The sequence below is a fragment of the Littorina saxatilis genome, linkage group LG13, assembly GCF_037325665.1.
Source record: "Littorina saxatilis isolate snail1 linkage group LG13, US_GU_Lsax_2.0, whole genome shotgun sequence".
Lineage (NCBI taxonomy): Eukaryota > Metazoa > Mollusca > Gastropoda > Littorinimorpha > Littorinidae > Littorina > Littorina saxatilis.
In genome coordinates this window covers 1,119,607-1,132,555 of record NC_090257.1, presented here as the reverse complement: position 1 = coordinate 1,132,555, position 12,949 = coordinate 1,119,607, and the positions used below count along the sequence as shown (strand labels likewise).

General features: G+C 43.1%; 1 protein-coding gene across 1 annotated transcript in view; it reads left to right on the top strand.

Moving 5' to 3' along the window:
* Positions 1-12,949, top strand: part of LOC138946219 (uncharacterized) — a 138,564-nt gene that overhangs the window by 36,374 nt on the left and 89,241 nt on the right. Inside the window, exons 19-25 of the mRNA XM_070317743.1 lie at positions 1,550-1,638; positions 2,154-2,253; positions 2,974-3,231; positions 4,897-5,053; positions 5,632-5,928; positions 9,801-9,909; positions 12,024-12,171. Of these exons, the coding sequence (XP_070173844.1) occupies positions 1,550-1,638; positions 2,154-2,253; positions 2,974-3,231; positions 4,897-5,053; positions 5,632-5,928; positions 9,801-9,909; positions 12,024-12,171 (1,158 nt within the window). The remainder of the gene's footprint in view (positions 1-1,549; positions 1,639-2,153; positions 2,254-2,973; positions 3,232-4,896; positions 5,054-5,631; positions 5,929-9,800; positions 9,910-12,023; positions 12,172-12,949) is intronic.

Below are 12,949 nucleotides of genomic sequence, written 5' to 3'. Positions count from 1 at the left end.
GGTATATTTTCTGCGCTTTGTGTCAGCACTGTTTGTGTGTGTGTAAATAGTGCTGTCGACACGTTTTTATTTTGAAGCCTACTGTGGTTCTTGTGCTTAGGCTGTGTATTGGACTGTCACTGTATGCCTGCATTATTAGTTGTCAGTAATTATTACATGTGCTGATTGTTCTCTTTGCCTGCGCGCGTATAGTATGTTGGTTATGTTTGGTCATAGTATGTTTGTTTATGTTTGGTCGTTATCTTTGCCTGTGCGTGTATTGTATGTTTGGTCGTTTTCTTTGCCTGTGCATGTATAGTTTGTTGGTTATGTTTGGTCGGTTTCTTTGCCTGTGCGTGTATAGTATGCTTGGTCGATGTATGTATTGTAAAGCGCTAAGAGTAGACATTTTTCTAGAATAGCGCTATAAAAGTTTGCATTATTATTATTATTATTAACACTGAATACTGAATGGTTTATTGTACGAAGGCCACAGACCCATATACAAACCAGTGTAGGGGGTCGGCAGGGGGTGTTTGTTTGGCTTTTCAAAAAGATATGTACAAACACAGGGAAAAATAAGACAAAGTTATGAATTGAAACAGCCAAACAAACAGACAGACAGACAAACAGACAGACTAACGGACCGACAGATGGATCTGACGTTTTATAATAACGATATGCACATGCATTGGTGTACAATCAAGAGTTTGTCATACAGGGTGACCCCCAAAAAAGAGTACCCAAACAAAACGTCATAAATTGAACAAAAATAAAGCAATCTTCATAAAATTTATTTCCACACACAAGTAGCCTCTGCATGATTTGCACAGAAAATTTTAGCGTTCTAGCTTGTCTTTCAGGAAAGTTATGCTCATTCTACAGAACATGCTCCAAATGGCCTCCGCGCCGCTGCAGGCAAACTTGAACTCGCCGCGCAAAGTTATCAATCACCCGCACACACTCCTGTTGCGAGATTCCGCGAATGGTTGTTGTGATGGCTCGCTTGAGTTCTGCGATTGTCTGTGGGTTGTTCCTGTAGACGTTGTCTTTCAGGAACCCCCAAAGATAGAAATCTGGGGGATTTAAATCCGAGGGAGGCCATTTGGAGCATGTTCTGTAGAATGAGCATAACTTTCCTGAAAGACAAGCTAGAACGCTAACATTTTCTGTTGAAATCATGCAGAGGCTTCTTGTGTGTGTAAATAAATTTTATTAAGATTGCTTTATTTTTGTTCAATTTATGACGTTTTGTTTGAGTACTCTTTTTTTTGGGTCACCCTGTACAATGGTGCTGAAAGATTTTCACGTGCATAAGCATATTGGCTTACTGCTCACTGCTCACTTATTCCGTGACCCTCCCGGGTCGGAGGGGCACTGCGCTGACGAGCTGTCACCACCTCTGCCGGTTATGAGCAATCTTCTTGGTTGTCGCAAAGCTTTTTACAGTCCACTCTGTACTGTTGTCTGTCCATCTTTATTTCTTCTGTCTTCCTTGTAAGCTTTTGCATATAAGCACATGCATTGAACAGGGAGTCTGTAGTGCATTAACCCCGTGCAATGGTTTCAGGAAAGGGGAGCGGAGATTTTGTTTTCTCTGACTGAAGGGCTGAAGACCATTGCAGCCACAGACTCCAAAACTGCCGCACGCCTCACGCAGTAAGCTTGTAGAAGAAGTATAGTCGTACCTCTCGATAACGACCTCCTGCCCACAGCGACCACCTGAAAGGATCCCAGACCCCCCCTCCCCCCTACTCTCACTGCCCTCCCCCCCCCCCCCCCCCGTCTAATTCACCTTTTCTTTCTAGCGACCCGCTGTCTGTGGTAACTTCTTTTGGTTGGTCCGTTGGGTGGTCGTTAGAGACATGTTCGACGGTAAAAGAACAGCAAATGGAGTGATTTAGCGTTAGTGCTTCGACCATTTCAAGTCTTGAGAGGTCTCTTTCTTCGCCTCTGATCACAGTGTTTTCATGCCGCTGTGCGGTACCGCTGACTTCCACGTTTGGAACAGACAGACGAACATTCAAACAAACAAGCAATCGGACACACGCTGAAACGAGCCGACAACCAGCCAGCAATTATAAAAAGCAAGAAAATAATGTCGGGTGAAAGGCACATGTAGCATGCTCCGTCTCGTGTCCTGAGAATTGGCTTGGTGTGTTTGAACCTTGCAGAACTCAGCACGGAATACTGGAGAGATTCAGCTCCAAAAGCGTGGAACGCCAGGCCACGGGACAGACCTTGACGACAGCCTCGGATGAAGACAAGAAAAAGGTCAGCAGAAGATGAACGTCAAGCATACACACTACATGTAATCCATACGTTCCTCCTGGAATTGGTGACATTCCAACTCACCCAACCCCCTCCCCGATCTGCCCCCCCCCCCTTCGCCGACTTCCACCTCCGGAACATAGCTTTTCATCATAAGTGTGGCCAAAAGGAAGTCCGATTTCAACAATTCTGTCTCCAATTATTTAAGTTCATGTGTTGCGTTTGTCTTGTTTTCCGTGGGTTTTTTTGGGTGGGGGGTGGGTAGGGGGTTTGGGTGGGGAGTGGGGGGTGGGTAGGGGGTTGGCCGGATGGTTAGTAAGGTGTTTTGGGTCAGATAAGCTCCTCTTTTCTAAAGTCTCCGATCACTTAAAGTCACACCCCTTCTCACCATCTGAGATTCGCCAGGCTTTGACATGGGATAATACGACTATCCCTCCACTGACCAGCCTGGGTGTTATTTGTGCACAGTGACATGGGATAATACGACTATCCCTGCATAATTAGTTCACGTGCGAGACCTCACGCGAGCCTGGTCGCGGGGACTCGTTTCTGTTTGGTGGCAGACCAACATTAATTCGTAAAACATTTGCAGTCTTTGACTCCTTGCAGGAAAGTCAATGAAACTCGGTATTTGTTCACTACGGACAGCTGCCTTGAGGCATGACTGAAAGCCCTAGGGGCTCCGTGCACCTGGACGTGACAAGTTGAGTAACTTGTGTGCAGTTTGTGGAGCGGGCCAGCAACTACAGCCAGATGTACCTGAACATTGGCGCGGGGCTGGCTGCGTCCACCCTGCTACCGGACACCCCGAAGGTGGTGGTCAAGCAGAGCTCGGCCATCGCGGTCACCTGGGTGGAGATGAAAGCGGACAGCGTGCTGGGGATCTCCAAGGATCGCTCGGACAACTCTTCCTTCGGCAGCAGCGTCACGCTGGACGCGGCCTCCCTCGGCGTGAAGGAGGGCACCAAGGTGGATGTCATCGTGAGTGACATCAGATTAGTATAGGTTAACACTTTCTACCTCCCTCGGCGTCAAGGAGGGCACCAAGGTGGATGTCATCGTGAGTGACATCAGATTAGTATAGGTTAACACTTTCTACCTCCCTCGGCGTCAAGGAGGGCACCAAGGTGGATGTCATCGTGAGTGGCATCAGATTAGTATAGGTTAACACTTTCTACCTCCCTCGGCGTCAAGGAGGGCACCAAGGTGGATGTCATCGTGAGTGGCATCAGATTAGTATAGGTTAACACTTTCTACCTCCCTCGGCGTCAAGGAGACCACCAAGGTGGATGTCATCGTGAGTAACATCAGATTAGTATAGGTTAACACTTTCTACCTCCCTCGGCGTCAAGGAGGGCACCAAGGTGGATGTCATCGTGAGTAACATCAGATTAGTATAGGTTAACACTTTCTACCTCCCTCGGCGTCAAGGAGGGCACCAAGGTGGATGTCATCGTGAGTGGCATCAGATTAGTATAGGTTAACACTTTCTACCTCCCTCGGCGTCAAGGAGGGCACCAAGGTGGATGTCATCGTGAGTGGCATCAGATTAGTATAGGTTAACACTTTCTACCTCCCTCGGCGTCAAGGAGGGCACCAAGGTGGATGTCATCGTGAGTGACATCAGATTAGTATAGGTTAACACTTTCTACCTCCCTCGGCGTCAAGGAGGGCACCAAGGTGGATGTCATCGTGAGTGGCATCAGATTAGTATAGGTTAACACTTTCTACCTCCCTCGGCGTCAAGGAGGGCACCAAGGTGGATGTCATCGTGAGTAACATCAGATTAGTATAGGTTAACACTTTCTACCTCCCTCGGCGTCAAGGAGGGCACCAAGGTGGATGTCATCGTGAGTAACATCAGATTAGTATAGGTTAACACTTTCTACCTCCCTCGGCGTCAAGGAGGGCACCAAGGTGGATGTCATCGTGAGTGACATCAGATTAGTATAGGTTAACACTTTCTACCTCCCTCGGCGTCAAGGAGGGCACCAAGGTGGATGTCATCGTGAGTGACATCAGATTAGTATAGGTTAACATTTTCTACCTCCCTCGGCGTCAAGGAGGGCACCAAGGTGGATGTCATCGTGAGTGACATCAGATTAGTATAGGTTAACACTTTCTACCCCACCTATGTTGACCAAGTTTGTTTTAGCCGAGACCAGCTGTGCTGCAGAAGGTTACTCAGAATTGTAGGAACTGTGTAGTAACTGTGTATCAACACGCTGGAATACAGGCGTTAGATCGACGTTACAGGAAGCGACTGAAGCTAACAGTATGAGCGGATATATCCGTACCTGGTCAGATAGAGCCATATGAGTGGGTACGGATATATCCGTACCTGGGAGACAATGAGTTAAATTAAGATAAGATTAGATTAGATTAGATTATATTAGATCCCCCGAAATCGGCGTATTCTGCCTGAATGGCGGGGTAAAAACGGTCATACACGTAAACATCCACTTGTGCTAAACAATGAGTGAACGTGGGAGTTTCAGCCCATGAACAATTAAGAAGAAGAAAATTAGGTTAGGTTAGGTAAGTTAGGTTAGGTTAGGTTAGGTTAGGTTAGATTAGATTAGATAAGCTAAGCTAAGATACGATGAGCTAAGCTAATGTAAGCTAATTATTGGTGTACCCTTTCAGATGGCAGTGACGGACAAGAACCTGTACGCCAGTGGCGGGGGAGCGGACAACATCAACATGCCCATGATCAACATGGAGCTACAAGACAGAGGCAATCACCAGCCCATCGCCGCTCACTCGCTCGCCAAGCCCGCTGACATCTTCGTGGAAAGGACGGGTTGGTACACAGGCATGGAGTCATAACCCGTCAATTTCTTGTTTTGAGTTATGAAATCCTTATTTATAAAAAATCTAAAAATCATCGGAATGAGCTTTTGTATATGTTGAAACAGTTTGCATTTCTTTCTTTTTTTTGTATTTTTTTTCTCCATGTACCCCCATGGGGTTTCTTGAATACATCCTTTGCCTTGCCTTGCCTTGCCTTGCCTTGCCTTGCCTTGCCTTGCCTTGCCTTGCCTTGCCTTGCCTTGCCTTGCCTTGCCTTGCCTTGCCTTGCAGAATAGACGAATTCCGAACATAAGTGCGGCGGGTTTGTATGGGTTGACCGTTGTGGGAGAGTGACCTTTTCTTGCAAAACCTCGGACATACATTGGAGGGGCCAATTACTAGCGAGGGGTGTGACGGAAATACCTGACCCGGGAGATCGGAAAAAATCTCAACCCTTAACTCACCAGGCGGCCGCGGCCGGGATTTAAAATCACGACCTACCGATAAGGAGGCCGATGTCTTATCCACTACGCCACTGCGCTCGCCGCTAATTTTCTAATTCCTCGTAACCTTTGCTGAACGTTTCAGTGAACAACGAGACGGAGGGGAAGTGGCTCTGGCAGAGGGTCAACCTGACCGTACCCACCGACCTGACCACAGTTGCACCTGGACAGAACCCCGAGCCTCTGTCACCTGAAGCCGGAGGAAGCCAGGTGAAGGTCCCCGCCAACAAGCTTCTCCACTACTTGCTGCAAGAAGAGAAGAATGTGACTTTCGACGCGTCCGACACTCACTCCATCCTTCTGCGCTTCACCCTTTCTCACGACACGTTCACTGTCAAGCTGTCGGCTACGTTTATTGACGGCGATGGCGGTCGTAGGCCGGGTAGGTGTACAGTTTTAGAGTGGAAGGGTGTTTGTCTGAGGGGGTGTGGTGGTGTAGGTGGGTGGGTGGGCGGGCCGGGTATAGGTGGTGTTTTTGTTTTTGTGTATATATATTTATGTGTGTGTGTGGGTGTTTGTGTGTGTGTATGCACCAATGTGTGTGTGTGCCTGTGTCTGTGTCTGTATCTGTGTATCTCTGTGTTTCTATGTTTCTGTGTGTGTGTGTGTGTGTGTGTGTGTGTGTCTATATGTTTGCGTGTAACGATATGATGTGAATATGCGATGTGAATGTTACTACATGCATGGTTGATTGATTAATTTAATGATTGATCTTACAGACACACAGTCAAGCTTGTAATTTCTCTTTTAGAGATGAATAAAGATTATTGTATTGTATTGTATTGTATTGTATTGTTCTCGAACGTAGCACATGGTATTTTGAGAGACAAGTGCAGGGCAAATCAAAGTCCATACATGTACGGACAGCTAAAAACGTAAGAAATGGTTCATGACCTTCAGCAAATGTCTGATTGATATCATCCCGAGTCAGTCCACGCAGTGGAATGTGAAATATCGATGGAAGCGGAAACATCTCTGAATATGAACATAAAATTACAACAACGACAACAACAACGACGACAACAACAACAACAACGACGACAACAACAACAACAACAACAACAACAACAACAACAACAACAACAACAACAACAACAACAACAACAACAAGAAAACATTGTTTTTTGTAATTTGGAGAAAAGACAGTTTGTCCAGAAGTCCATGTGTTTTTTGCAGAAAGATGATGGTGAAGTTATTCATGATAATGCTTTAATTGTTAAGGAAGCACAGACTTTTTATGAGGAGTTATATACTTCAAGAGAAGCCGAACTGGTAAATCAAGAGATTGATGAAAACCTGGCTCATCCTGTATTAACAGATGCTGAGAGTAAACAATTGGAAGGTAGACTTACTCAATGTGAGCTACTCAAAGCTGTGAAAAAATTAAACAACGACAAAAGCCCAGGATCAGACGGGTACACTGCGGAATTCTTCAAGTTTTTCTATTCTGACTTAGGAAAGTTTATGTTACGGTCTATAAATTGTGGATTTGAGAAAGGAGAAATGTCAGTGACTCAGAGACAGGGCGTTATAGTATGTATTCCAAAGGAAGGGAAAAATAAAACACTTTTGAAAAATTGGAGACCAATTACTCTGTTAAATACGGTCTATAAGATTGCATCAACGTGCATTGCAGAACGGTTTAAACGTGTTTTGCCAAATCTGATTCATGATGATCAAAAAGGCTTCTTGAAAGGAAGATATATTGGTGAAAACGTCAGATTAATATATGATACCCTGTTCTACTCAAATAAACATAATATACCTGGCCTACTTTTGATGGTCGACTTTGAAAAGGCTTTCGACAGTGTTGCCTGGTCATTTATTGAAAAATCTTTGAGCAAATTTAACTTTGGAAATGACATGAAACGATGGATTTTTACTTTTTATTGCAAAATTAAGTCCTGTGTTTCAGTCAATGGTCGGTATTCAGCATGGTTTAATGTAGGTCGAGGCACCCGGCAAGGGGATCCGCTGTCACCTTATCTATTTTTGATTTGTGCTGAAATATTGTCTCTTATGGTACGCCAGAACAAAAAGATTGGTGGTATGAATATTCTTGGCGAAAATATTTTATTGTCACAATTCGCTGATGATACCAGTCTGTTTCTTGATGGTACAGAGCAATCTTTTTGCGAAAGTATAAAAGTGTTACAACATTTTGCATCACTGTCAGGTCTGAGAATGAACTATGATAAAACAATTGTAGTTTGGTTAGGACCTTTAAAGTTTAGCAAAAGAAGATTTTTGCCTGATATGAATTTTACCTGGAACCCGGATAATTTTAAAGCACTTGGCGTTATTTTTTCGGTGAATATATCCGAGGTTGTTTTTCTTAACTATAGAAATAAGTTAAAGGAAATTCAAAAACTTCTGAATTCATGGACCAGAAGGAACCTGACACCTTTTGGTAAAATAACAGTCCTAAAAACCTTGGCTATTTCCAAATTGACACATTTGTTTACTAATTTACCTGATCCAGACGAACAGTTTATGATGGAGTTAAATAATATTTTTTTCAAATTTCTTTGGGATGGAAAAAGAGATAAAATTAAAAGAAGTACGGTCACCCAACCCTATGAAGATGGAGGATTAAAGATGGTTGACGTGAAAAGTTTTCTGTCATCTCTAAAAATCGTTTGGTTAAAAAGAGTTGATGGCCTTACTGGATTAATATCAAGATTACTGTTTAAAGCATGTCCATCTGTTACAACAATTAATATGAGAGGAGAGGAATTTGCAAATGTTTTGATGCAGAAAATGGAAAACCCGTTTTGGACCAATGTTTTTAAACATTATAAGAAACTACATGGAAAATGTGACCCTATAACCTTTAACGATTTTGTATCAGAATGTTTACATTATAATGTTAATATTCGGAGAGATAAAAAGACAGTGCACATTCAAAATTGGATCGACAATGGAATAGCTCAGATTGGTCATATTTTGGGACAAAATGGATACTTATCCTATAATGCGTTTAAAATCAAATATCCAAATGTGCGAGGCGATTTTGTATTGTATCAAGGTGTAATCCAGGCTGTTAAGAAATATCAGAGAAAAATCGGCTTAGAATTTGATAAACATTTTATTATGACAGAGCCCATTGTGTGGAAATGTATTTGTAAAGGTAAGACACAACTTATTTACAAAAAACTGATTGAACATACTACGGTCCCAAAATGTATCGAAAAATGGTCTGAATCTTTAGACTGTTTGTTAGATAAGAAGGCTATTTTTCAACATGTTTTTAAAACAACAAAAGACACTTGTCTGAGATGGTTCCAGTACCGATTATTGTACAGAATTTTGCCCACAGAAAGGTTTCTATTTTTGCGAAAAATTGTGGATACGTCATTGTGTACATTTTGTGGTAGAAATGAAGAAACCCTTTTACATATGTTTTGGGAGTGTGATAAAGTGCAGACTTTTTGGATAGAATTTGTAAATTGGCTAAAGGCGAACTGCACCCATTGCAACAATTTAAAACTGTCTAAAGAACTGGTTCTTCTTGGAGTGGCGAACAATGTAGTCACCGATAAAGCTTTTGATGTGTTATTAATCTGTGCCAAACACCATGTATATATTTCCAAAATGAACAAAAAGACCCCTCATTTTCAGACATTTAGTAGAAACTTTAAGCAAAGATTTATTTGTGAAAAGTATAACGCAGTTGTGAATAATACAGTAGATAAATTCTACAAGGATTGGCGCCTGTATATGCACGTTTTGATGTAACCCTTAGGTTTTTTCGTTCCTAAAACCTTTTGATAATGCGACCACCAAACCACTGAACATCCCCCCCTCCCCATTCCATCCTCCCACCCCATGTATGTTGTAATTGTCCAAGTGTGTTTTTCTGTTATATGATTCTGTCCTTTCGGTTAGGTGATGTCCTGTAATGTACAGCATATTCATGTAAAAAAAAAAATGTACAAAAAGAGAATAATAAAAAAAAATAAAAAAAAATAATTTATTATTTACACAAAAAAAAAAAAAAAAAAAAAAAAAAAAAAAGAAAACATTGTTTATGGAACGTTCCACCTTTGACAACAACAGGCATCCGCGCTAACTTTTCTTTATTTGGTGTTTAACGTCGTTTTCAACCACGAAGGTTATATCGCGACAGATCCGCGCTAACGTTAGCAGTCTTTTGTGATTTCTCCCTAGTTCTCTTCACACAGATCTGAACAAACTAAAACATTGGGCTATTTTGAGTGTTGGTGTTTGCACGCCAAAGGATTCTGCATTCAGTGTTTCAGGATATGGATTATCCGAAAAAGGACGGGTTGAGAGAGTACAAGAACGTCACCCAAAAGCCTGACGTGGTCTTCCTGTCTAACACAAACGAGACAAACGGAACGTAAGAATAAAGTTTAACGATACAGTCTTTCTTGTGTGAGCGATAATGTGTACCACCTCACATGTGTCCGTGATTGTGAATGAGATATCATCATCTGATAATGTGTACCACCTCACATGTGTCCGTGATTGTGAATGAGATATCATCATCTGATAATGTGTACCACCGCACATGTGTCCGTGATTGTGAATGAGATATCATCATCTGATAATGTGTACCACCTCACATGTGTCCGTGATTGTGAATGAGATATCATCATCTGATAATGTGTACCACCTCACATGTGTCCGTGATTGTGAATGAGATATCATCATCTGATAATGTGTACCACCGCACATGTGTCCGTGATTGTGAATGAGATATCATCATCTGATAATGTGTACCACCGCACATGTGTCCGTGATTGTGAATGAGATATCATCATCTGATAATGTGTACCACCTCACATGTGTCCGTGATTGTGAATGAGATATCATCATCTGATAATGTGTACCACCGCACATGTGTCCGTGATTGTGAATGAGATATCATCATCTGATAATGTGTACCACCGCACATGTGTCCGTGATTGTGAATGAGATATCATCATCTGATAATGTGTACCACCTCACATGTGTCCGTGATTGTGAATGAGATATCATCATCTGATAATGTGTACCACCTCACATGTGTCCGTGATTGTGAATGAGACATCATCATCTGATAATGTGTACCACCTCACATGTGTCCGTGATTGTGAATGAGATATCATCATCTGATAATGTGTACCACCTCACATGTGTCCGTGATTGTGAATGAGATATCATCATCTGATAATGTGTACCACCGCACATGTGTCCGTGATTGTGAATGAGATATCATCATCTGATAATGTGTACCACCTCACATGTGTCCGTGATTGTGAATGAGATATCATCATCTGATAATGTGTACCACCTCACATGTGTCCGTGATTGTGAATGAGATATCATCATCTGATAATGTGTACCACCGCACATGTGTCCGTGATTGTGAATGAGATATCATCATCTGATAATGTGTACCACCTCACATGTGTCCGTGATTGTGAATGAGATATCATCATCTGATAATGTGTACCACCGCACATGTGTCTGTGATTGTGAATGAGATATCATCATCTGATAATGTGTACCACCGCACATGTGTCCGTGATTGTGAATGAGACATCATCATCTGATAATGTGTACCACCGCACATGTGTCCGTGATTGTGAATGAGATATCATCATCTGATAATGTGTACCACCTCACATGTGTCCGTGATTGTGAATGAGATATCATCAACCTGCCACTTGGACACATACCAGACTTGCTTTCCTCTGTAAAGCCTGATATCACTGGGGGAAAGTGGACCACGCAAAGTACTTCATGAAGCTCGCTGCACAAAGCTTTTGACACTGACATTTCGGTAAAAAAAAAAAAGACTTGGCAAAGTCTTGGCGAACTCAACGTTGGACTCAATCAAAGACAGCCTGACGTGATTTGTGGATAAATGCATTTCGTCAGCGATATCTATGATATAAGAAGAAGAAGAATACCACTCCGCACAGACAATACCCCGGCTCTGGATTGTTGGTACATGTTATTCTCACGTGTAACATCCTGGACAGGTCTCAAGTGAGGAACATGATAGCTTTCACCGGAAGGACTGTCACCGGAAGTACAAGTTGTATGTCGATGAATCACAAAAAAATAGTGGAAGAAGACAGGTATTCGGTATTGGTGTTGGTGTTGGTGTTGGTGGTGGTGGTGGTGATGATGATGATGATGATGATGATGATGATGATGATGATGATGATGATGATGATGATGATGATGATGACGACGGTGATGATAATGATGATGATGCCACGAATCCCGGTATTCGATGGTGTTGGTAAGATGTTGGTGATGGTGTAGGTGATAAAGATGCTGCCGCTGCTGCTGCAGCTGCTGCTGCTGCTGCTGCTGCTGCCGATGACGATGATGATGACGCCATGAATCCTGGTATGCGGTGGTGATGGTGATGGTGATGATGATGACGATGACGATGACGACGACGACGACGACGACGACAAAACCACTTTAAAAAAACAAAAGCAATGTTCCTTGCAGATACGAAATCTTGGTGAAGGTGACGTCTAAGGTGAGCCAGACGATCTACACAGAGGCCTCAGCCCCTCACCTGATGATGCTGAAGGCACTGGTGTCCTGTCAATCGTGGAACGCCAACACTTCCCAGTGGGAGACGTCTGGCTGCCAGGTCTCCTACATTATACGATATACGTTTTGACCCAAATATTATATTATACACAAATCGAGGTGAACAATGACATCATCTGTGTCAAATGTCATATTTTGGTCAAAAATACAAATAACATTGAAGCTAGATCTTTGAAACTTCACTCACTGCCAGAGTTTCATGACCTCAACATTGTCCTTTTCTGGAACGTTGCTGTACATTTTTGATATGTGTCCAAATTGAAGGACAATGTGAGCACACATCAAACCGCGAAGAGATGTGTGGTGCGATGGTAGCTCAGTTGCTACAGCACTGGACTTACCCCCCGCGGGTTAGGGGGAAGAATTTACCCGATGCTCCCCAGCATGTCGTAAGAGGCGACTAACGGATTCTGTTTGTCCTTTTACCCTTGTTAGGTGTTTGTTGTATAGAATATAGTCAATGTTTGTAAAGATTTGAGTCAAGCAGTATGTGGGGAGTGTTGGGTCCTTTGTGCTGGAAGCTTGCGTTCTCCCAGTGGGGTCGTGTATTGTGCTGCGTTGCGGGCCCCTGGAGCAGTTTTTGGATTAGTGCTTTTGTGAACAAGAAACAATTAACAAGTGGCTCTATCCCATCCCCCCCCCCCTTTCCCCGTCGCGATATAACCCTTCGTGGTTGAAAACGACGTTAAACACCAAATACAGAAAGAAAGAAAGAAAGCACTGGACTTGTGATGCTTGCGTCATCGGTTCGAATCCAGGCCGGAACGGACACAGGTCAACGTTATGTGCAGACTCATGTCCCTCCCCCGTGTCACCGC